At 42.5% G+C, this 25648-nt stretch overlaps 2 protein-coding genes across 2 annotated transcripts; one reads left to right on the plus strand and one right to left on the minus strand.

Moving 5' to 3' along the window:
- Positions 1-6300: 6300 nt before the first annotated feature.
- ccr6a (chemokine (C-C motif) receptor 6a) lies at positions 6301-13082 on the plus strand. The gene is made up of 2 exons (XM_084314428.1): positions 6301-6387; positions 11518-13082. The coding sequence occupies exon 2, from the start codon at positions 11532-11534 to the stop codon at positions 12648-12650; it is 1119 nt and encodes a 372-aa protein (XP_084170554.1). The 5' UTR covers positions 6301-6387; positions 11518-11531; the 3' UTR covers positions 12651-13082.
- Positions 13083-20600: 7518 nt separating this feature from the next.
- LOC311228742 (kelch repeat and BTB domain-containing protein 11-like) lies at positions 20601-25472 on the minus strand. Its single transcript, XM_084314684.1, has one exon. It carries the CDS (start codon positions 25460-25462, stop codon positions 24329-24331), a length of 1134 nt encoding a protein of 377 aa, XP_084170810.1. The 5' UTR covers positions 25463-25472; the 3' UTR covers positions 20601-24328.
- Between the last annotated feature and the right edge of the window lie 176 nt (positions 25473-25648).

Genomic DNA, 25648 nt, shown 5'->3' on the forward strand with positions numbered 1-25648 from the left:
TGTTGATGTAAAATATCCGCAAAGTGTTAGAACTGTTGTTGTTAATATGATGATTAAAGCCCTTTGGTCTCTAGAATCGGATGAATCTGAATCAGAAAGGTCTTTTATTCAGAATCGCAGGTTTTTATTGGCAAGTAGTATTCACATACAAATAATTTGATTTGGTAGTTTTTGGTGCAACATTAATTAACGGATAGACAATTAAGGTCGAATAAAATAAAAAGTTGGAAATTAGATTAAAATAGCACAATAGAATATAATTATAAAATAAAAATAGGCCAGGGATGTGTGTAATAAAAATAATAATACAGTGGGATAGAATTGCCAAGTAGGATGTTACTCCATAACCTGCCCCCCCCCCCTACCTGACTGATCTTCTTCCTTACCGCCCCACCCGTTCCCTCCGGTCCTCCTCCACTGCCTCCCTCACTGTCTCGTCATCCAAGCTCAAACACTTTGGTGATCGGGCCTTCTCACACACAGCACCTCGACTCTGGAACTCCCTCCCTCAGACCATCAGAGACTCCCCCACACTCTCCACCTTCAAAACCCACCTGTTCGCCCTAGCCTTCAACCTTCCCCAACCTTACCCCCCCCCCCTCCAACCTGTTGTGATCTTTGTTACTGTGGCCTTATGTTTTCTGTGTATCATGCTGTTTTCCCTGTTTCCCTGTGGTCTGATGTTCCTTTTGTTTCTTTGTTCTCTCTGTTTTCCCACCTAATGTCAGCGACTTCGGGTTCCTGAGAAGCGCTTTATAAATGCAATGAATTATTATTTATTATTAATACTTACAAGGAATTTGATTTGGTCATTAGGTGCGACATTGGACAGATGGACAATTATGGGCAAATAAAATGGAATATAAACTAAGTTAAAATAAAAGTAGAATATAATGTAATTATAAAATAGGCCAGGGCTGTACAATTGCGCCTGGATATCAACAGAATCAAGCCATTTCAGATATACAATCTGCTTCCTTGGTAGATATTACATGATATACTCTGGCCCATCAGCTGAGTTGTGTAAGGACATGTGCTTAAAATAATCAAGCATCTATAATCTTTAGAGGGCCACGCCTCCTCAGCCTACTGAGAGTTGGCTGTGGCCTAAAAACTTAATAAATAATAATAAATCAAATTATACATATGAAGCTGACAAAAACTATCAAGTCAAGTCAAGAGTTTTAATTGTCACGGCATACAGGTATACAATGAAATGCGGCTGGTCTTGCCCGCGACGATGTGCAATACAGTGGTACAACATATAATAGAATCCAATAAAAATACAGTGGTACAACATATTAATAGAATCCAGTAAAAAACAACAGTGCAATAGACAGGTACATGGTGTGCCATCTCGGTATCTGTACATAGTATTTACAGAGCATATAGTACATGCTAGGTAGCTTTAGTAGTGCAATACACTGTTCCTGATGTTATACTAATTTAAAGTGGCCTTTCCTCTGGCCATAAGTGTGCGTATGTGCGGCATGAGTGTTAAAGTGGCTGCTAGTGTGAGCGTGCTCAGCGTGCGTGTCGTGTATGTGCTTGTGTGTGCTTGTGTGTGGATAGTTCAGTTTCTGTGTCTCTCAATGTTCATTGTTCAAGGCTCTGATGGCCTGGGGGAAGAAGCTTAGCCTAAGCCTCTCCGTCCTAGTAGCTGGGGTACGCAGGCGTCTGCCTGACCTCAGCAGCTGGAACAGGCTGTTATTGGGGTGGTGGGGGTCTTTCATTATCCTGCAGGCTCTGGATTTGCACCTCTTGTTGTATAGAGCCTGCAGGGGAGGTAGCGCAATACCCGTGGTACGCTCGGCTGAGCGCACCACTCTCTGTAGGGCCTTCTTGTCCTGTGCCGTGCTGTTCCCATACCAGGCAGTGATGTTTCCGGTCAAGATGCTCTCTACAGCTCCTGAGTAGAAGGACTGGAGTATCTTCCCCGATACTCTGAACTTCCTTAACTGTCTCAGGTGGTAGAGGCGCTGCTTCGCTTTCTTTACTACTGTGTCTATGTGTGTTGACCATGTCAGATCCTCTGAGATGTGGACCCCCAGGTACTTGATGCTGCTCACCCTGTCCACGGTAGCCCCGTTAATCATCAGTGGTGTGTGTGTCTCCTGCTGTCCTCTCCTATAATCCACGATCAGCTCCTTGGTTTTACCAATGTTCAGGAGCAGGCTGTTGTCCTGGCACCAACGTTCCAGTACCTCAACCTCCTCTCGGTAGGCCTTCTCGTCGTTGTCCGAGATCAGCCCCACCACCACCGTGTCGTCGGCGAACTTCACTATGGAGTTGGAGCTGAACTTGGCCACACAGTCGTGTGTGTAGAGTGAGTACAGCAGGGGGCTTAGAACATAGCCCTGGGGGGACCCGATGCTCAGGGTGATGGTGTTGGAGGTCTGACCCCCCACCCTGACCGCCTGGGGTCTTTCACTCAGAAAGTCCAGTACCCAGGCGCTCAGGGCGGAGCTCAGACCTAGCTCGATCAGCTTGTCCACCAGTCTAGTGGGGACTATGGTGTTGAACGCTGAGCTGTAGTCAATGAACAACAGTCTCACATAGCCCCCCTTCTGACGGTCAAGGTGGGAGAGAGTGCTGTGCAGTACCTGGGAGACCGTGTCGTCAGTGGACCTGTTTGTCCTGTATGCAAATTGCATAGGGTCCATATCACTGGGGAGAGAGGCACAAATGTGGTCCTTGACCAGCCTCTCGAAACATTTCATGACCACAGAGGTGAGTGCCACCGGTCTGTAGTCATTTGGGCATGTTGTATACTGATGACATTAAGCTTTTTTCAGCTGCTTTCAACTATCTCCCACTCAAGCCTCCTAGACCGTCTGGAATGTGTCCATGGCATCACTGTCTGGAACCTCCCTGTCATGGTTTACATCTTACCTGACCAACAGGCGGCAGTATGTTCCCCAGGGTTCGGTGCTACTGTAGGTCCGCTCCTTTTTTCCATCTACCTCCTCCCACTCTGTGAGATCATAAGGAAACATAGCCTCCACTTTCACTCATACGCAGACGACACAACTTGATCTCCACACCAAACCCTCTGCTCCCCTCCCTTACTGTCTGCCTCCAAGACATCAAAACATGGATGACCGCTAACTTCCTCCAACTCAACAGCAAATACATTTAACTAATAGTTGTAGCTTCTCCAGCCCTCCTCCAAAAAATCGACGCCTTGTTCTTTCCATAGACAGCTACTCCATCTTCCCCTCCACGGAGGGAAGGAACCTGGGCATAATACTGGACTCAACCCTCTCATTTCACCCACACGTCAAGTCTGTCACCAGGTCCGCCTTTTTCCACCTCAGAACCATTTCTCGCCTCTGCCTCTCACTCCGACACCTCAGCGGAAACACTTATTCATGCCTTCGTAACTTCCCCCCTCGACTACTGTAACGGAATCCTTCTTGGTGCCTCCAAGAAGGTTCTGGATCACTTGCAATACGTCCAGAATTCAGTTGTGAGGGTCCTCAGACTCCTCACGCACACCAAACCCTGGCAGCACATCACCCCCACCCTGCAAAAACTCCACTGGCTCCCCATCAACCACCGAATCCCCTACAAGATCCTCCTCCTCACCTACAAATCCTTTCACGGGTTGGTTCCTACCTGACCAACCTACTCCACCCCTACACTCCAGCACACGGCCTCCGCTACTCCAACTCCGACCTCACCATCCCCTGCACCAGGCGTTCCACACTGGGAGACCGAGCTTTCTCCGTAGCTGCCCCCAGGCTGTGGAACCCCCCCCCCCCCCCTCCATCCGAGGCTCCGACACCATCAACCTCTTCAAAACACACCTAAAAACACACCTGTTCACACTTGCCTTCGTGCAACACGGCGCTGCTCCTAAATAGCCCACCCCCCCCACTCTTTTCTTTGAACTCAATGGACGCCATACCCGAGTAAAGTCGGGTTAACTTGCAGACGCTTGAGCGCCAAACCCGAGAAAAGTCGGGTTTTCATCGTTGTTTCTTTTATTCGATATTTCCATTCATTATCCATCCAGGGAGCCTGGTGTTATCATAGGGAATGAGTCTGAGATCGCAAAAGTGCAATACCGGCCGCATCCTACCAGGCGGCGGTATCGAGCACCCTTTGAAACCTTGTGTCTTGGGCTGTGCGTCGATTATATGGGTCCGGGTCAGCTATTTTTCTCCGGGCAAGACGAGCGGTTATAACGCTTAGATTGAGAAGAATCTGATACTCCTGATCCATGTTTTGTGGTGGATTATGTTGACGACACGATGGACATCAATACTTGGAATGGCGATCAGATAATTAGAATATTCTTTTTGGGGTACATCCTAGTCAAGGTAAGGGCTATATGATATCAATCTTGCGTTGATCTGGGCGGCTAAGTGGCGCAGTGGGCAAGGCGCTCGCCACTAACGCAGGAGATGCTGGGTTCGAGCCCAGCTCTCGGCGTTGCTTCCGGCTTGGCTGGTCGTTCATACTAATACAATTGGCAGTATTAGGGGGTGGGAAAGCCGGTGGGTGGGGATCGGACGTTGTGGACAGCGACTCCTACAGGTCGGTTGGTGCGCCTGTACAGCAGAATCAGGAAGTATCGGGGGCAGCGTGAGCCTCCCACGCGTTACTCCTCGCCACTGAGAGATCGCGCTGTGCAGGTGAAAAGATGCGACGGCTGCCTCCTCGTGTACCGGAGGGGACACGTGATGTAAGGCTTCGTCCACATTGCAGCCGACCAGTGGGAGGCATGGCCTAACAACGTTCGAGACAGGGGAGGGTAGAATTGGATAATACGAAATTGGGATGGGAGAAAAATAGAAAAATGGGGAGAAAAAGTAGATCAAAAAAATAAATCTTGTGTTGATCCAAGAATGTCTTCATTGCAATCCGAGCGTATGTGTGTAATGTTAGTCCATAACGTATTCCGTTGGTGACGATCAAAGCATCCCCCCCCCACCCCACCCTTTCATGCATTCATGATGGAACATAATACCTATCATATGCATTTGATTTTTTTATTGTAGCGTGTGTAGGGACGGAACGCCAATGCATTTAGTATAATACACGTTGCGGGCTATTACCAGCCTCCCAGGAATGACCCTAGACCGCTCTAAAACCATAGGTACTTATATTCACCACGGTATAAAACGGGAATGTATGGATGCATTTAAAAAAAAAAAATCACATATTGAACAATAGATCTCGATACTCGATGTCAAATGGACCATAGTATTGTATCCATAGCTATAATATAGAATATAGTTATAGCCCTGCAAACACCGCCACGTATTCCTATACTTTAGAACACTGGCCTTTTAACCACACATCACGCATATCGCTCTGGCGCTGATTGAGTTTTAAGCTACTGATCCCATTGTTTTTGTTTTGATTATTGTTTTGTTCCTGTTTCTTCCAAATGGACTGCACCTTGCTTCCCCTTTTTCATTTTATTTGTTTTATTTTCCTGTTGTTACTATATATATATATACTCATATTCTTACCCTTTCACTTCTCTTTTTTTGTAAAGTGTCCTTGAGTATGAGAAAGGTGCTTCTCACTCTAAATCCAATCTATTATTATTATTTATTATTATTATTATTATTATTATTATTATTATTATTATTATTATTATTATTATTATTATTATTATTATTATTATTATTATTATTATTATTATTATTATTATTATTATTATATTAACATTCTACAATAAGTAATTTATGACTGGATGAAAATATTGTTGTACAGGATCTTTTTTTAAATGTATTATTATACAGTATGACACTTCATCCAACAAATTCATCCATATCCCTAGTCGTGAAAACAAAATATAAAAAGATATTAGTGAATGCCTAATGAATGTATTTAAATAGATGTGTTAAAGTTTAAACAATGACACGTTGTGTGGCTATAATGTACAGTATGTGTGTGTAGCTAAAGACAACTCATCCAGTGTTATTTTTAAGTCAAGTCAAGTCAAGTCAAGAGTTTTATTTGTCACGGCATACGAGTATACAATGAAATGCGTCCTTTTTGAGAGCATGTAACTCTGTATAATCTTAGCATGTAGATCCTCAGCCTCCTGTCTCTGCGTGAGAAAACACACGGGGTACAGCTGTGTTCTCCTCGTCCCACTCCCAGTCCCTTGTAACAATCTTAACATCATCCAAATGACAATGTCATCCACGAGTGCACCTGGCTGCGTTGACCGTACTTTACATGAAGAAATGCCCACAGACGCACACACCCCCCCCTCAATACACAAAAATAAATATGTAACACCCTTCCCCTTTTTTGTAACGTCACAACCTCACTTATCTGATCTAGAGGCTGGGAGGTGACTTCTTTTTACTTTACTTTCAAGAGTCAAGGGTAAAACTTGAATATATAGGCTACTTCATACTGGTAAGTTATCTCTTTTTAGTGAGTATTTTTGTGTGTGCTTTTGATACTGTGTGAGTAGGTTGGAACCTTGCTATTTCTTTCAGTTACATTTTAAATTATATAGCATAAAAACAAGCGGGGACATTTATTTTTTTGTTCTGAACTTTGTTTTTGCAACAGCATGCACAATTCATCCTGCAGGTCAAACTTGTATTGTTATGTATATATATATATAGAAACATAAATATGTGTATTTTTCTCTTCACATTTGTTATCAAGCCTTGACATTTAGCCTTTATCTTGTTTTCATACCAGTGCTCGTTTCCCTATGCTTTTTCTTTTGTTGTTGTTGTTCTTAGCTTTACATACTGTAGCTTAGTTTATAATTTTTTTTAAATAAAAAAGTTTAATGTTCTTATGTACCTTAGTTGCTATTGCATGTACATATGTGTTTTATTATAACAGCCCATCTGAGGTTTCTCTCCTTCACGTTGCCTGTGGTGCTTTTTTTGTGAGTTGTTCCTCATCTTCATTAGGGAAAGTCTGGGAGTGTCGCATATTTGGATTTTATTGTGGTTATTTGTTCTTGATTTATTGGGATGTTTCTTCTTGACTTGTTCAAGAAGACTTGTACAGCCCATGGGACCATTACCTTGTGATTTCTGGCTTTACAAATACATTTGATTTGATTTGATATGTGAACATAATTAGTCATCTTTTTTAATATGTAAATATTTTTTACACATTTCTTTTTTTATTAGCATTTTACCAATTGTCATTTTGCAGTTGGTTTCAGGCAATGAAACATTTTTGCTATTATGAGTCACACACAAGGAATTTGCCTTGGCACCAGGCATGGTGGTATACCACCGCTGAACCTACCGACATTAACATACGAGGCCAATGAGGGATCTGTTCAGTAGTATCACATGTATATCTTTATACAACAATACAAGTCATACTCGCTCACTGTCTTTTTCTATCTGTAGTCTATAGGTATCTGCTGACTCCTGTAAATTCACTGTGTAAAAATATGCATTTAACTTGCCTCTTCCAATTATTGCTGCGTTGTGAAAACACAATTTCCCCCCTGGGTATTATGAAGTATATATTATTTTTATTCATATTTTACCCTGCGAGCAGACAATGCAGCACATATTCAGACAGTAGACCAGCATAACACATAGCTTAACCGTCATTGGTATCAACTGTTGTATACATGGTAGAGATAGAGTTATGAGTGACTTGGGGTGCAGCAGTCCAATATACCTTGAGTAGTTGGATTAAATATATAAGATACAAGCTCCTCATTAAGATTATATACAATCATGCTTGACAAATTCTTGCCAGGATCCTTAAATATCTTGAAATAAGCCTTAAAGAATACATTTAAGATATTTCCAGATTTTTTATCGTGTGTTGTCATGTTTGTTTATATGTTTGTTTAAAAAATAATAAAAAAATAAAACACAAAAAAGATATTTCCAGATTTTGCGATGATTCTTAATATACCTTGAGAGATATCTTGCTTAGCATCTTGTCAGGATCTAGAAAAATAAAGAAATTATATATATATATATATATATATATATATATATATATATATATATATATATATATATATATATATATATATATATATATATATATATATATATATATATATTGGATTTGGCTTCAGTCTTCTTTCAAGATCTCTGTTAGTATCCTTAAGTTAAGGGTTCTTGCTCAGGGGGATCTTTAAAAATTATTAGGCTACATTGTTAAAAGATATATTGTGTAAATATCATTAACACAATATTAACATCTATGGAGAATGTAGAAAGTGATATAAGGACTACTACTCTCTCACTTGTGGACAGGAAGTCACTATGCTTGCATATATTTAATACTACGGACCTCCTGATTTTATTTGTTGGCTTTACCAACAATTAACTAGTAGGGAAAATGTGTCTTAACCCCAGCCTTAATTACTATCAGGAACATCAGTTCAATTTAGACTTTAGACTTAAATAGTAACTAACCCTACATTTGAATATATATAAAATACAGTATGGAAAAGTACAACATGAAGTAAAAGAATAATTCAGTTTTGAAATAGAAGCACAAGATTTAATCAGCATGCTTAGCACGACTGTTTCACAAAAGCCGGATTTAAACTTGCCTCAGTGATGCTGATAGTTCTTGTCATTTTCAATCGTGGCACCTGTCTCTGGGATGTTGGAGAGGATGGGAAATATGTACTTTATAATGTACAGAGTCGATAAACGCACGTCACATGTTACATGAGGTGCTGACTCTGGCAGCATTATTGAAATGAGGAGGAATACTGCACACTCAAAGTAGCTCTAGTTCTTAAATCACCAATCTTTCAACTGTCTTCATCAGGGTATCTTGACAGTCTAACTATCTAAACGTGGGTGATTAAATAACAATATGGAGCTTCTTTGAGTGTGTGGTATAACTGGTATTCCTCCTTATTTTTCTTAATTATTATTATAATATATTTTCAAATATGTACCGTATGTCGTCATTTATTGTGACCAAATCGGCCTCAGCTGACAGCTCTCAGGTGAGCTCTGCATGGGTAACGGCCATAAGATTCTCTTTTGCATGTTGCTTTAATAGTTTCGCATAATCTGACATTTTATTTGGTCTGTAAAAAGGGACAGCAGCGGTTGTATCTCCTTAGGAAGGAAGTTATATAACTTGATAGTAGTAGGCAGAAGTGGACAGAAGGAACATAAAGCATTTAAGCGGAACAGGCTTGCGTGTTTGTGTTTGTGTGCGTGTGTGTCTGTGTGTATGTGTGCGTGTGTGCCTGAGTGATAATGTGCCCTCTCTCACACTTTTGAATTAAACGCTGTCGATTGATATTCGCTGCTGTGTCTCCTGTAGAATCACACTGTTACAGTATGGAAGTTCTCTTGCACTGTGCCTTATATAACTGTGCGTTATAGTCGACACTCTTGCGGTTACATTTGACACTTAACCACACTTCTGCTTACCTGTACAAAATGGGTCACTCAGCGATAGTTGGGGTTAAATGGCCTGATTCTTTGCAAACTTCCTCTCCCCTACTAGTACCGAGACATCTCACGACAACCTCTGTCATGCGAATGAGGGTAGCGAGTGCCACCACAACAAGGACCTTACCACATTGAAAAGTACAATGATTACAGCAGTGAGAGGAGATCTTTTTTATGAATTTCACTGTTGCCAAATGAAAAGACATGTTGGCGTTTCTGGTAACATCCCCACCTATACACTGCCTAGGTGTCTCGGACATAGAGGCTACTACAGCGTTGTTGAATAATGTTCATTAGATTGTGTTTCCCCATTAGAGTTTCCCGCAGATTCTAAAGGTCCTGTGTCTTATAAATGGCCTTTTCCAGTGTTTAGCATTGTTTTATAGCAATGGGGGGTTAGTATCAATGGGTCTGTGTCTCTAATTACCATTTTGGCGGATTGCTCTAATTCAGTTGAGACAATCTCCTCCCCCAGTGAATTAGGTAATTCTGATTTGACTGTTTTGCTGACGTGAATAAGGCACTGATCTGCATAACTAACGCCCCCTCTATGGTTGTAGCGCAACCATGCAAGTGGAAATACCTGCACTTCCTCAAGCGGGTGCCGACAGAGAGAGGCAGAAAACGAGCGAGCGAGAGAGAGGGAGAGAGAGATAAAGAGGGAGAGAGAGAGAGAGAGATAGAGAGGGACAGGAGCTTCTGTCGGGGAAACAAACACACACGCATTTACACACACACAACCTGACCGCGAGGAAACACAAACACACACGCATTTACACACACACAACCTGACCGCGGGGAAACACAAACACACACGCATTTACACACAACCTGACCGGCGTGCGGGGAAACACAAACACACATGCATTTTACACACAACCTGACCGGCGCGCGTGGAGGGTCTTCTCCCTGGTAGAGAGAGAGAGCGAGAGAGGGACTGCGCGCAGGAGTGTGTAAATGTGTGTGCGCGGGGCTGGTGTGGGGCTTCTCCCTGGAATATCACTGTCAAAATATATTTGACTCCCACGCGCACGCCCATATTCCGATCCATGCAATAATATTCACAGCGGTATATATTGTCATTTGAAACAAGTTACCAATGCATTGTCCCGTGGGATTATGCCCCCCGCGGCGAAATTAATTAGTATCGCCCTCAATCTTTCTACCTCTCTCTCTGTGCCAGTCGCAGACTGTGGGTGACTGTCACTCAAAGCGCTTATGGGCGGAGCCCAGCACAAACAGCTTGGAATCTTGACTTTGAAAAATGTTGCTTTTGAGTAATTGACTAAAAATATAAAACAATTGGGGCTGTCAAAGTTAATGCGTTAACTTTGGAGATTAATTTAAATTCATTAAAGCATTCAAATAAATTAATCTAGATTAATCTATGGAGTGAAAAATCTTCAATTTTAGCGCCGCAGATATAAGAAAGAGGTCTAGCTGAGTCAATGTTGATGGTTTTGTTGAACATTTGTATTTCACAGAGAGAAACTGTATTCAAAGAAAGCTATTAAAATAGTCTTTGAATCTAAATATACTTTTTTGTGTTGATTTTACATTAATTCCATGATTTTACTCAAGTAAATATCTGTTACAAGCTTCGGTCTTAAGTAGAAAAATGCTATTTTTAATCTAGATTAATCTAGATTAATTACAGAAAAGTGTGAGATTAATTAGTTTTTTTTTTTAATCTATTGACAGCACTAAAAACAATGAATTTTTTTGAAAAATACTTTACAGATGTGTTCCATAGACTCACAGGAATTGTGTAAAGTTGCCCAAATAGTGAAAGGAATAGCAATGCATGTGTAGCCGGTGTGATCTTGTCTGCGTTGTGTTTAGTCGATTCGACCCCTGTTAAGGGATCGCCCTGAGTGGGAGTTGAACCCCGGACGCCCGCGTCGCGGGTGGCATCACAGACCACTAAGCAAGAAGTGAATTCACTTCTTGCTTCCGGGTCTGGATGCCTCTGGGGAGTGAGTTTACTTGCAGTACCGCTTACCATCCACAGCCACTGAACTACTTGTACCATCGTGACTGTGGATATACTGCGGTACCTCCGTTACACATGTCCCCTAAATAAAGGACATAGTCATCACCTGTTCTTTCATCTCTTTTACAGGAGACGGAGAAACAATGACCTTCACAGGAGACGACCCAGATTATTACCCCATTGACTACGATGGTTATAACTACGACAACGGCAGCTATGACATAGTCGGGCCGTGCCTGGAAAGTACCAACGACAGCCTGGAGCTCGTGGTGAGGCCGTACGTCCACTCCATCATCTGCATCCTGGGTTTCATTGGCAACTCCCTGGTGATAGTCACCTACGGCTTCTACAAGAGGACCAAGTCCATGACGGACGTTTACCTGCTCAACGTGGCCATAGCGGACATGCTGTTCGTACTGGCTCTGCCTCTGATCATCTACAACGAGGAGAGCGGCTGGGCCATGGGGTCGGTGGCGTGCAAGCTGCTGCGCGGGGCGTACAGTGTCAACCTGTACAGTTGCATGCTGCTGCTGGCCTGCATCAGCACCGACCGCTACCTGGCCATCGTTCAGGCCCGCAGGTCCTTCAGCCTCCGCTCGCGCTCCCTCGTTTACAGCCGCGTCATCTGCGGCGCGGTGTGGCTCGTGGCCATGGCCCTCTCCGTGCCCACCCTCCTCTACTACGACAGCTACGTGCCGTCCCACAGCGTTGACGAGGAGCAGCGCGTGTGTGAGTTCATGTTCCAGAGCAACGAGACGGCCCACAGGGTGAAGGTTCTGGTCCCCAGCTGCCAGATAGCCGTGGGCTTCGTCGTGCCTCTACTGGTCATGGCCTTCTGCTACATCAGTGTCATTGTCACCCTGATGCGTGCCAAGAACTTCCAGAGGCACAAGGCGGTGAGGGTGGTGATCGCTGTGGTGGTGGTGTTCATCGCCTGCCACCTGCCTTACAACGTGGCCTTGCTCTACGACACTGTGTTTATATTCCACACGCAGGATTGCGAGGTGGTGGATTCCATGCAGTCGGCTAAGACAGTCACCATGGCCATAGCTTACCTGCACTGCTGCCTCAACCCGGTGCTGTACGCCTTCGTCGGAGTGAAGTTCAGGAACCACTTCAGGAAGATCATGGAGGACCTGTGGTGCCTAGGGAAGAGATATATCAACCCCCGCCGGTTCTCCAGGGTCACCTCCGAGATCTACGTCTCCTCACGCCGCTCCGTGGATGGATCCACTGACAATGGCTCATCTTTCACTATGTGAGGACACCTCCTGTCGGCCAGACTCTCCATAGACATCCACGAGCTACTGCTAAACCTTTACACTGCATGTGTGTTGCTTTTGCTCCATCCAATGATGTACATAAAAAGCTATTTCTTTACTTTCTTTACTGAGAGCAGTAAGGAGTGGTCAGACACAGCGGCAAAACTGTTTAATAGATAGAGTTGTTTGTGTTTCACCGGAAGAATGTATATAGGTGTTTTGTTTTAATAATAATAATAACAATTAATTTAATTTATATAGCGCTTCTCAATAACCCGAAGTCGCTGACAATAGTCGGGAGCAAATGTAAAAACAAAGAAACAAAAGCAAAGAAACAAAACAAAGAAACAACAAAGAAACAAAAACAAAAGGAACATGAGACCATGGGGGGAACAGGGAAGACAGCATGATAGCACAAAAAGACTGGAGACAGACATCAATCAGGTTGGAGGGGGGGGGGGGGGGGGGGGGGGGGGGTTTATAGGTGGGGGGGTTGAAGGCAAGGGAGAACAGGTGGGTTTTGAGGCAAGCTTTGAAGGTGGAGAGTGTAGGGGAGTCTCTGATGGACTGGGGGAGGGAGTTCCAGAGTCAGGGTGCAGTACGAGAGAAGGCCCGATCTCCAAAGTTTTTAAGTGGACCTATTTTGACAAAATAAAAATAAATCTGGGTGTTTGTTTGTCTGTTTTGAGTTGTGCAGGTAGTAGTCCTGGTGACTGTCATTATCAGTTTCACCAGAGGAGGGAGCCACTCACATTTTGTATTACATTGACAACAAAGAGGCACAGTGCAGCACACTACTACCAACATCCAGACAAGCCCAACATGGGGTTATATGATGCCAGGATATTATCTCAGCAACCTGAACAGGATTAGAAGCAGTAAGAAACATTGATTTTATTTGTGTAAATAAGCACATCTGAATTTGTCACCAGTTTCATATCCATTAGGACGTCATTGCAATAATTGGTTTTGTCCAAATTCCACCAGTTCAAAGTATATGACATAACAAGGAGGACATATTTTGCAGTGACTGCATGAGCCACCCACTGTTTCCATCAGAAAGCTTCATCAAACACCATGGCGCCATGGCAGCATTGTCCGAATGTGATGGTATTCAGTCAATGTTCCAACCTACAGTATACAGTAGTGTAAGCTAATGTCAAGTCAACTTCATTTGTAGATGAAGTTGTTTATATTAATGTGCAGGTGTTATTATTGTTCTCTCTACCACAAAGCAGTCATGGGGGTCCCTGAGAGGCCAACAGCAAACCTGACTACCAACGTGTGTCAGAAGCAATAACCTGAGGTCTAGAACTGCTTACACAAAGGCTCCTCTGTTTTGAATCCAAGATCAGTTAGTGTAGGGTTGCCTTCCAAGGTTCTTTCTGTTGTAACTATGAGATCTAGTGAGTAAAGGCAGTTTGTAAACTAGAACGGCGCACTCAGTAGAGCGCAAATCTCCACCAGGCGCCAGCCACACATTTCCCCCCTCTCTCTCTCTCATCTCTCTCTCTCTCTCTCTCTCTCTTCTCTCTCCTCTCTCTCTCTCTCTCTCTCTCTCCTCTCTCCTCTCTCTCTCGCAGAGCAAACCAACACACCTACAATACTCTGTATTGTACTGTGTTGACAAGTCACTAGTTAGCAAGGACAGCTGACAGATAGCCTACACATTAAGTGAGTCTTAAAGGGGACATGCATTGCTATTCCTAGCACTATTTGGGCAACTTTACACAATTCCTGTGAGTCTATGGAACACCTCTGTAAGGTTTTATTAAAAAAAATCCAACCACAGAGCCAATCGGATCACTATCCGCTCCATCCTCGCCTCGTTACGTCACAATGCGAGTCAAATCAGAATGACCTAATTAACTGGCCAATATGGTATTTAGAGACACAGACACATTGATACTAACTACTATTACTATAATACAATGCTAGACACTGAAAAAAGCCATTTATAATGCATATCACCTTTAAGAGGGCGGGGCTAACATAGACCAATGAAAAATGATCTCCCCACACTGTTCCTATTTGCCTTATTTGCTTTGCCGCCATGTTGGTCAAGTCTGATGTAATGTGAGGTACGGATGCGGAAGTGTTCAGTGTAAAAAAATGTATTAAAATATATATAGAAATGCCACTTTAAAAACTGAAATAGTTTGAATACACTATCTGAATTACAAGCTCATAATTACCTGACTCTTATTGTTTTTCATCACTGTGGTTTTTGTGTTGTGAAATACATGGAAGTGAATTAGTAATCAGCTCATTGAAATGCGTTCTTCTTAGCAATCTACGAAAACAAAGATGATGGCGAAGTGAATAAGGTGAATTACACTATTATACACTATCACAGTATTACACTAGCACTAGTACAGTATTACACACGATTACACTAGTACATACTATGAATGAATTAATCTTTATTTCGAACATGATTAAAAAAAAATACAGAATAAAAAAAGTCAAACAACTACAAATATACATATCACTGTTCGAAAAGGAGTAGGAAGAAGCCTAAGCTTATCATGCCCTACCCCTATCCATCCAACATTCATTCATATAATGGAGAATATCCACATTACCAATAATTCTTCATTCTTAACTCATTCCCCGCCAACAACGAGTTTACTCGTTATTGGGAGCCGATGCTCGTTATTTCATCGTTTTTCCTTTTTTTCTATATTTGTATTCATTATTCATCCAGGGACCTTGGTGTTACCATAGGGAATGAGTCTGAGACCGCCAAAGTGCAATACCGGCCGCATCCAGCTAGACGGTGGTATCAAGCACCCTTTGAAACCTTGTATCTTGGCCTGTGCAACTGTGAAATGTCACCGGGCTCACTTTTCTTTGTCGGGCCAGTCTAGCGGTTCTCCCGGTTGCATTGAAGCGTGTCAAATATCCCCAATTCATATGTTGTGGTGTTCAATACGAATGCCGTTACTGGCAATCAAATAATCAAAACGACCCCCCCCCCCCCCTTTCATGCATTCATGATGAAACACAATACCTATGATATAGATTTGATTTGGGAATAATAGCGTGTACAGGCAAGAAACGGCAACGTTTATAGTCGAACACTATAACCATCAACTTATATTCACCACGGTATAACACAGGAACGTATGGATAAAGACATTTATTCATTTTCACATATTGAACGATAGATAGGTGATGTCAAATGGGCCATAGTATTGTATCCATAGCTATAATCTAGAATATAGTTATAGCACTACAAACAAGGTGACGCACTCCTATCTTTTAAAGTGTGGCAGTAGAATAGGGGCCGACTAATCCCCGGCAGTCGATGAGTTAACATTGAAAACAACATAAAATAAATAAATAATATCAGTATCCAAAATGTAGTACAAAAGAAAAAGAAAACAACAGCTTAGAATCCAGAAGATTGACAATAGTCACCTCCCTTTTCCTCTTTTTGGTAATTAGCAAATATCATTCCTTTATAAAAAAAATTTAAATAGAGCAATATTTCTGCTTTCCTTCATTTTACGCTTATCAAAGTTGCAGTTACCTCTCAAATTATATCTCTTATCCCTCTCTATAAATAATTTTGGATGTTACCTGGGAGTTCTTGAGTCTCTGCTCGATACATTATCTACCGGTATGCCAGTTTAAATGTGAATAAGTCCATTAGCTGGCATTTGACTTCATGAACAAATTATTTGTGTGATCCCGAAATCCGACCTTGTGTACAATTCTCGTAGCTTTTTTCTGTCGTGTAATTCATGGTTTTAAAGTGCTTATGTATGCATTCCCACATATCTCCACACAGTAACTCAAATATGGTAAGACAAGACAACAATACAGAGTATACAACATCCTCTGTTCCAGAATATATTTTGCACTGCACAATACTGCAATACTCCTTGCTACTTTGGTTCTAATATATCTTATATGAGATTTCCAACAGGATTTACTGTCTAACATTACTCCTAAAAATGTAATCTCATATACTTGTTCAATATTGACATTTTACATTTTTACTTGTATCTATTTTGTGGTTTCCAAAGACCATCAGTTTGGTTTTGTCCACATTCAATGATTTATTTATTATGTCAAACCATATTTTTTGTTTGGACAATTCCGTCGTAATAATCTCTAAGAGTTCCTTTAAATTATTTCCAGAACAGAAGATGTTGGTGTCGTCTGCAAAAATAATACATTTAAAGATAGTTAATACCTTACAAATGTAATTCATGTACAAAATAATTATGGGGCCCAACACTGACCCCTGTGGGACTCCACAGGAAATGTCTAAGCATGATGTTATGATTACCCAACAAACTGTTGACTATTAGAAATGTAACTTTTTAACCAGCTCAATGCTACACCTCTCATCACAAATCTTTCCATTTTATACAGTAATATGTTATGGTCAATGGTATCAAAAGCTATTTTCAGATCTATAAATACTCCTACCGCAAATTCCTTGTTGTCAATACAGTTAGTTATTTCTTCCATCAAATCCATTAACGCCATAGTTGTTGATCTACTGTAGTTGTGTTTCTCAATGAAGCTATCCAGTCTCACAATGAAGAACTTCTCCAACATTTTAGAAAATTGACATAAAGATACAGGTCTATAATTTGTAAAAAGATGTTTATCTCCTGCTTTATACAGAGGGATAACCTTAGCCGTTTTCCTTTTGCTTGGGAATGTACCTGTTTTAAAGGACAAATTACAGATGTATGTCAGAGGATTTACCACTATTATACACTAGTACACTATTACACACTATTACATACTATTATCACACATGCTTAACTCATTCAGCACCGGAGGCCTAGAGCATCTTATTTCCTACTGCGCCACCACTCTAAGAGATAGGGCTCCGTGGCGATGTTTGCACGGCTATATCTATATTCTATATTATAGCTATGAATACAATACTATGGCTCATTTGACATCAACTATCCATCGTTCAATATGTGAAAAAGAATAAAAATGTTCATGTATACGTTCGCGTGTTATACCGTGGTGAATATAAGTATAGTTTCAGAGTGATCCAGAGTTGGCGTTGCTCGCCTGGACACGCTAATTTCCAAATCAAATGTATATAATATCGGGCTGATCGCTATACTAACTCGTTTGGCTGAGTTAGGGGAGGGGAGCCGTGGGTGGGTCCCGGGCGTTGTGGACAGCGACCCCTACAGTTCGGTCGGGGCGCCTGCTCAGCGAAGGTAGGATCTGGTGAGAGGTAGTGCGGCCTCCCACACGTTACACTCTCCCAGTGAGAATCTGCGCGGCCAGGCTGGCTGCCGGCTGGCTGCACAGGCGTCGGAGGAAAGCATGTGACAGTCTCCGGCCTCTCGGACCAACAGTAGGGGAAAGTGTGCAACAACCAGGAAGGGGGTTGGGAATTGGCATAACGACTAACAGTGGGATGGGAGAAAAATCGGAAAAAGAAGGAGGGGGAAAAAGATAATAAAAAAAAAAAATAAAAAAAAATATATATAATAGGTATTATGTTTCATCATGAATGCATGAAAGGGGGGGGTCGTTTTTTTATGTTTTGATCGTCACCAACGGCATACGTTCTGGAGTACGTTACACATGGTCGCAACGATCAATGTGAAATCATGGTTGGATCAAAGCAGGATTGATGTCATATAGTCCTTACCTTCACTAGGAGGTACCCCAAAAATAATATTCCAATTGTCTGATCGCGATTTCCAGTATTGGTGTCCATCGTGTCGACAACATAATCCACCACAACACATGCATCGGGGGCATTGGATGCGTTCCAATGCCATCGAGTGAACCGCTAGACTCGCCTGACCAAGAAAACTGCGCCCGGAGACATTTGAATGTAACACCGTGTGTGAAAAAAAAGGTTTCAATGGGTGGGCGATACTGCCACCTACCTGGATGCGGCCGGTATTGCACTCTAGCAATCTAGAGTGATTCCCTATGGTAACACCGAGGTCCGTGTGAAAGAAATTAATACAAATATAGAATAAAAGAAATAACGATGAAAACCCGACTATACTCGGGTCTGGCGCTGAACGGTTGGCGAGTTAACCCGACTTTCCTCGGGTCTGGCGCTGATTGAGTTAAGCATAGAGGCGTGGTTAACCTAGACTACTGTGTTCATCGACACCTCCCATAAGTCTCTATGACAAACAGTCCCTGACATATGAAAGGTGGCATGGCTTATTTCAATGGACAATTTTTAATACAAGTATATCAATGACAATAAGTTTACTATGGCATGTCCATGTTGTAAACAGAGCCTGAGAGCTGATTACCAGGGGCTCTGAGCATCGCATCTATGTACTATCGCCCTCTTGTTTTCAAAAGGTGTAACTTCATACTGAATATCTATTTCAATGGATAATGATGGAAATTAATTCAAATAAAATACTTGTCGTTCACCAAAGAACTCAGGTCCTTGGCTAACTGCCTTAGTGGTTTGTAGACTCAACAACTAAATTACATGTTTATTCCATATATACACAGTTGAATTTACCCGCTCCCCATTTCAAATGATCACAACTAGAACTTGATTTCAAACATGCAGGAACAGTTATATCTCTGGATATCTATGTCTATGACTTTGTTCTATGTTCTAGTGTACCTGAACCAAATGCGTTTGAGAAACTATCAATCGATCCTTTTCATAAAGAGTTGCAAAAGGTTTTACAAAAGAATGTATTTAAAACAAGGAAGAAGAATAGTGATAATACATAAAATGTCAAATGTATCCGATTAAAAGAGGGCAATAAAAAGATAAAATACGTGGAATAAAGCAGAATCAAATGGCTTCTTATATAAAAGCCAATCCCCCGGGGGATGACCTGTAACTTATAAACATATCTGATAGGTATTCTGGCATAAGGCAATACAACTAGCAAATCAATCTAAAAATAAATTCTAAATCTGATAGAGCTAGTGCTAGAGACATTTGTTGTCTTTTTGTGTAAACCAGCTATGATTGCATTACAGTAATCCAGTCTGCTATAAAGCATGCATTAACTTCTCCATCTCTCCACTTGAGAAAGGAAGGGCCTGTCTCTGGTAGTATTCTTAATGATAAACCATTGTCTTGGTTACATTGCTGATATGGGCATCACTGGGAAGAAAATACCCCCCCCCCCCCCTTATCACATACTGTACATCACTTGTCTGTGGCACTAGAACATGACAGTGTGCTACTGCTAACACACCTACGGTAGGCAGAAGTCACACCAGAATATACTTTGTGTCTCTTCAATTTACACATTTCTTCAACACCTGACAGTCAGACCTGCTCACAGACTCCCACGTAAATCCGCAAGTGCTTTGAATCTGTTTATCACTGTGTAAAGTTTGGTTTAGGAAAGTCTTTCTTCTGTGGGGAAATGCAACTTGTGCCTTTTTTCCCAGCTGGATGTAATGATTTCAAATGGTATAACACTATACACTCATATTTACCCCCGTGGTCGTAAAACAAGAAAATAACAAGACCAGCAAGTTTCCAGATCAAGTTAGAGTGGAATAGATTTGCATGCAAGTTGCATCAAGCACAACGCATTTTAATATTCTGATCACATGCTGCACTGAGCCCAATCCCGCTGTACGCTTATTTATGCTCTTCCATGAGATAGTGTTTCATGTAGTGGGCTACTGTATATGCTGTTCTGTGCAGCAGTACTGCATAGAATGTTTTTGGCTTAGAGTCAAAGGGCTGTCATATAACATAAATTATGCATGACTGCGTTTTTTACATTGGTGCCGAATACAATTGGCGCTGTCAAAACATAAGGGAATAAACAGCCTGTAAGCACTCAAAAGGTTCCAGTTTTATTAGAATCAGTCAATCATACCAAATAAGCCCCCCCCCCCCCCCCCCCCCCCCACACACACACACACATAGCCACTCCCAAGTCCTTGCATTAGTATATTAGCTTCTGTCGCTCCCTGGGCAGTTAGACTGCCTTGGTTCATACAAACCTACACGTACATGCTGTCTATAAGCGGTTGAGACCAACCAGCTTAAAAGACTGAACTGGGCTCAATTAAATATCATCGTTTAAAAAGCATACTTTTAAGTACACAGATCATTTGAAAACTGCAGATCTTAAAGATCATGAAACACATTCACAGTATGCATGTAAATAACTAGCAATGATGATCAAAAGCAAATCAAGAAAAGACACTGTAGCGATAAACAGTGTTTATGGATAGGGTTTGGCTAGGTTAAACAGTGTTTATGGATAGGGTTTGGCTAGGTTAAACAGTGTTTATGGATAGGGTTTGGCTAGGTTAAACAGTGTTTATGGATAGGGTTTGGTTAGGTTAAACAGTGTTTAAGGATAGGAGTGTTTCACAATAGGACCAAAATGACCACGTTAGGGCTACATCACGTCTTGAAAAGGCATTAACGTTCTAACAAGATGTACACACAAGACAAATAGCAGGGTTTCTTTCAAAAAGGGGAACACAATGTGTATGCGAGGGGGGAAGACCTTCCAGCTAATCTCTTGAGCATATGTGCTCCCCAACACTTGGCAGCAAGTGTCATTCACACTGTGTGTGTGTGTGTGTGTGTGTGTGTGTGTGTGTGTGTGTGTGTGTGTGTGTGTGTGTGTGTGTGTGTGTGTGTGTGTGTGTGTGTGTGTGTGTGTGCGTGTGCGTGGTACTGTAGTATGCGACACCATTACTTTGTTTCCCTGCCAGCTCGGTCATCATCTTGGTATAAAGGGTTCAGTTCTTTGAAGAACACATTATAGCTGAGCGAAGCACAAAATGCCCCAGTTGCAAACACTCTCCTACTGTACATACTGTACATGTGGTGAAGAAGCTCTGCAGCAATAGAATCCATCCCATGTATGGATTTAGTGGACATACGTTCATTTTACAAGCATGTCGATGGATTGATTAACATGGTGAGCTACTTATTGTATACTTATTGTATACTTTATTGTAATGTATAATATAACTGATATAACATGTTTATTCCATATACATACACAGTTGAGTTTACCCGCTCCCCATTTCAAATTATCACAACTAGAACTTGATTTCAAACATGCAGGAACAGTTATATCTCTGGATATCTATGTCTATGACTTTGTTCTATGTTCTAGTGTACCGGCTGAACCAAATGCGTTTGAGAAACTATCAATCAATCCTTTTCATAAAGAGTTGCGAAGGGTTTTACAAATCAAAAGAATGTATTTAGAACAAGGAACAAGAATAGTGATAATACATAAAATGTCAAATGTATCAGATTAAAAGAGGGCAATAAAAAGATACAATACATGGAATAAAGCAGAATCAAATGGCTTCTTATAAAAAAGCCAATCACCCTGGGGATGACCTGTAACTTATAAACATATCTGATAGGTATTCTGACGTAAGGCAATACAACTAGCATACAGACCACCATCTGCACCTTTGATTACACTGTTTATTAATCTTTATAGATCTATTCTATTGCCTATATTTATGTCTTTCCACTATTACCCTGTCCATACCTATACCTCCCCATACTGCTATGATGTCCGAATTCATACCCAGGATCAATAAGGGAATATCTTATCTTATCTTATCTTACTGCATAACCGCCCAATGATACGGGGGCGATATCTTGGGCCAATGGATATGTCCATTTCTTTTTCAACAATTATGACCATGGGTATTTTTTCTTGATGTTGTTGTTCCTTAAAATCCACTGCAGTATGTCACCCACAATTATTCCGTCGCATTTAACAATTCCCATCTCTCTTGAAAGCAGCATTAGCTGCAAGCTCCCAGTGTATCACTGCCTTAATAAGGCAGAGGTGTCGGTTTAAAGAGTGCCCACAAGCGGCGCCAAAAAAAACTGTGGATTCATGAATCTCACAAATGCGCTCAAGTGCTTCCGTCAGCACTTTACAGACAGGGGGCTTTATCAGTCAATGTATTCGCATCCCAAGTGAGGCTGTGCGTGGCTGTCGTTAAAGGCCCAATCCGTGAGCCGAATGTCAATAAAGGGATAGCCGCCCCACCACCAAAAATAGAAAATAGCAATAGAGAGATATTCTCATTCTCCAGTTGGTTGACTTGACTCTTGATACAAGGACTAAGAATACGAAAAAACAGGTACATATGGGGTTTTAATTTGTTTTGCTGTGTTTTGTGGCTGGAAAAAGGTTTGTTTACTTTGGTTAAAAAAAGAGATCTATCTTCACATTTACAATGAGAGTTCTAAAAAGCGTATTTTACAAGCGCTTCACGGAAGTATGTGAATATGCTACGTTGAAAATAAACTCTGGATTGGGCTCGCTGGCACCAAGGCTTTGTGGGGTTCGACACACAGAGCATCAGCCAGGGCTACTATAAGGTTCCCAGGAGGCGTCTATATTTTCTACAACGGAGTTCGGCGATTTGCGAATCTGATTGGCCACTGACGTTTCTGGTCATGTGACACGTGCGCCCAATAGCGTGACGAGCTGTGTCTTTGCCCATTTCCGCGTCGAACAGCCTGCAAAGCACCTGGCGTTCTATCGCCATGCTCTAAGACAAACTCTAACCTTAACCGACTTCGAACGAGCGCCTAAGCCTAACCAGTGTAGAAACTTGCGGTCCCACGATTGGGCATACATGTCACATGACCAGAAATGACACTGGCCAATCAGATTCGCAAATCACCGAACTCTGTTGTAGAAAGTATTCAGGCTCCCAGGAGGGCATTACTAGTATGAAGTCATTAGTAGCAAATCTATCATAAGCCTCTGATATACATAGCTGTAGGCTTATTGCTCAGTCTAAGCAAAACTGTTGTATTTAGACAAGAGATTATGATTTTTTTCAGTTTGCTGTACAATAAGCTACAATAGTCTGGTAGTATGGAAGTATGGTGTTTTAAACGTAGAACACTTGTGTCTCTACTTGGTGTTTCTATACTATATAGGTCCAGTGCATTTTTCCGGCTCCCTTCGTTTTCTTCTTTGGATGTCTTCAGGCTACAGTTTGCTTTGCTACATCGTGTTTTGCGTTCCCATTTTAACAAGCATCCAAAGAACATGCATGTCCACTTACTGTAGGTCTGTATAATGAGATCAGCCTCAGACATGCTACAGATTCAGATCATGAGACGGTAATGAGGAGGGTGAGTTGGATTTCCCTCACAGTGATACAGCTCACTGGAATGCAGACTTTTCCACGGGCAGGGGCAAAGAAATGGCACCTTAAATAGGTGTTTGATACTGCATAGGAGTAGCCCCCTGGGAGGGCATGGGGGTGTGGCCCCATTTGTCCCCCTTGTCAAATACCTTACATAAGGACTCTGACACAAGTGCCCCCCCCTGGAATAACCCTTTGGCAAAGTGACATATTGAATTTGTTATGGTCTTCGCCAGCAATGCTGTGTGCAAATGTGTCTTTTGATTTCTCAATGTGAAAAGGGCACTCAAAGGCCTCTGAATGACAAGGGCAGGGGGAGTCTCTCTCCCTCCGCGCACTTCCGCTGTCAGTTTAAGTGAATAATAAAGACATAATGTGTTTTGGTTTGTGGTATAGAGTTCATGAATAATAATGATCCCATCATAAACATATGTTCCAGAGATTCTTGTGATTAACTCCTTTTTTGTTTATCACATTCATTCTTGTCCTCAACTAAAAGCTCTACTCAGTGACCCCACTTTAAGTGAACTATTGAGTCATCTTGTTGTCTTGCTCTCCTCTCCCCCCTAGACTGGTTTGGGCAGAGCGAGAACAAATGGAGTGAGGGCCCCCTTGGCCTCTGCGGGCGCTGCCAGTGCCTGGGGCAAAAACCGCTCCGTCTCCTCTTCAACCACGAACCGCAACGTTTGCGACTTGTTTACGCAGTAAATACAGTTCCCAATGACAGCGCAGCGAAAGGGCAGCGGGTTTTCCTGCGGGAAGGACGCGCTGTCGTGCCATATCTTGACCACGGTGTTGTACTTGAACACGTTCACCGCCCCGTTCTCGCGGCTGACGTCGAACCTGTAGATGAAGCTTTTGTACGCCACCATGTCGGTGGATTTCTTCCTGCTGTCGTTGAAGGGGCATTCTTCCCACTCGTCCCGCTTGCTGTCATACCTCAGCAGGCGATAGAAGAGGGATCCTCCCGACACGAAGAGCTCCCCGTTACAGGTGGTCGCTTCGTGCGCAACGGCGAACGCGCCCTTCGGAAGCGGCGCCACGGCGCGCCACCGGTCCAGGCGCGGCTCGTATCTCTCCACCGTGAACAGGCACTCCCCTCCGATCGCGAACAGGTAGCCGTCCATGGAGACCAGTTTGAGCTGAGAGCGCGCCTGGGTGAGCGCTCGGATTTCACTCCAGTTGTCAGTGAGAGGGTTGTAGCAGAACACCTTATCCGAGACCTTGCCTTTGTCCCCCTGGCTCTTTATCCCACCTGCGACGAATAGGTAATTGTACATGGTGCACATACCGGACCCCTTTGTGTTGATCTCCTCCGGCATTTTCGTCAGCATTTTCCAGTCCTTTGTCTCCTCGCTGTAATAGTAGATCACATTGCCGTCCTCCTCAAGGGACACCATTGACAACGGGCTTTGGGGACGACTGTTGTCGCGGCTCGGAGGTCTGCTGCTCCCCACACGGTCATATACCTCGTTGATTTCAGCCACCAGCAACACCCTGTGTCCCTCCATTCGCCTGGCCAGGATCAGCTCTCTTTCCCCTCCCGTCAAACGGCCATACACACTGGGATTCCGCAATATTTGCAAGAAATTGTCACTCATGTACTTGTATACTTTTTCTTTCAAGTCGCCGAGACGTTGCCTCTTTGCTATTGTCAAATTCTCAATGCAATTGTCTGCAGTGATCACCTGCTGCGACATTGTGTCGACAGAAGCCTGATGCACTGGGATTTGTAACATGTTAGCCCCGACTGCCCCGTTAATGGCCTTTATAATAACATCACCGCCCTCACTAACCTCCATCTGGGCAGTGTGAATATTATAATCCACCAATATTTTCAAAGTCTGAAAACTCGCTTCTTTCACTGGCAACGCCGCGAGACCGCC

The sequence above is a fragment of the Notolepis coatsorum genome (assembly GCF_963971535.1).
Source record: "Notolepis coatsorum genome assembly, chromosome: 5".
Lineage (NCBI taxonomy): Eukaryota > Metazoa > Chordata > Actinopteri > Aulopiformes > Paralepididae > Notolepis > Notolepis coatsorum.

What these genes read in the sequence shown, in the direction of transcription:
- ccr6a (XM_084314428.1), top strand. Translation starts at nt 11,532, where the DNA reads ATGACCTTCACAGGAGACGACCCAGATTATTACCCCATTGACTACGAT.
- LOC311228742 (XM_084314684.1), bottom strand. Translation starts at nt 25,462, where the DNA reads ATGTCGCAGCAGGTGATCACTGCAGACAATTGCATTGAGAATTTGACA.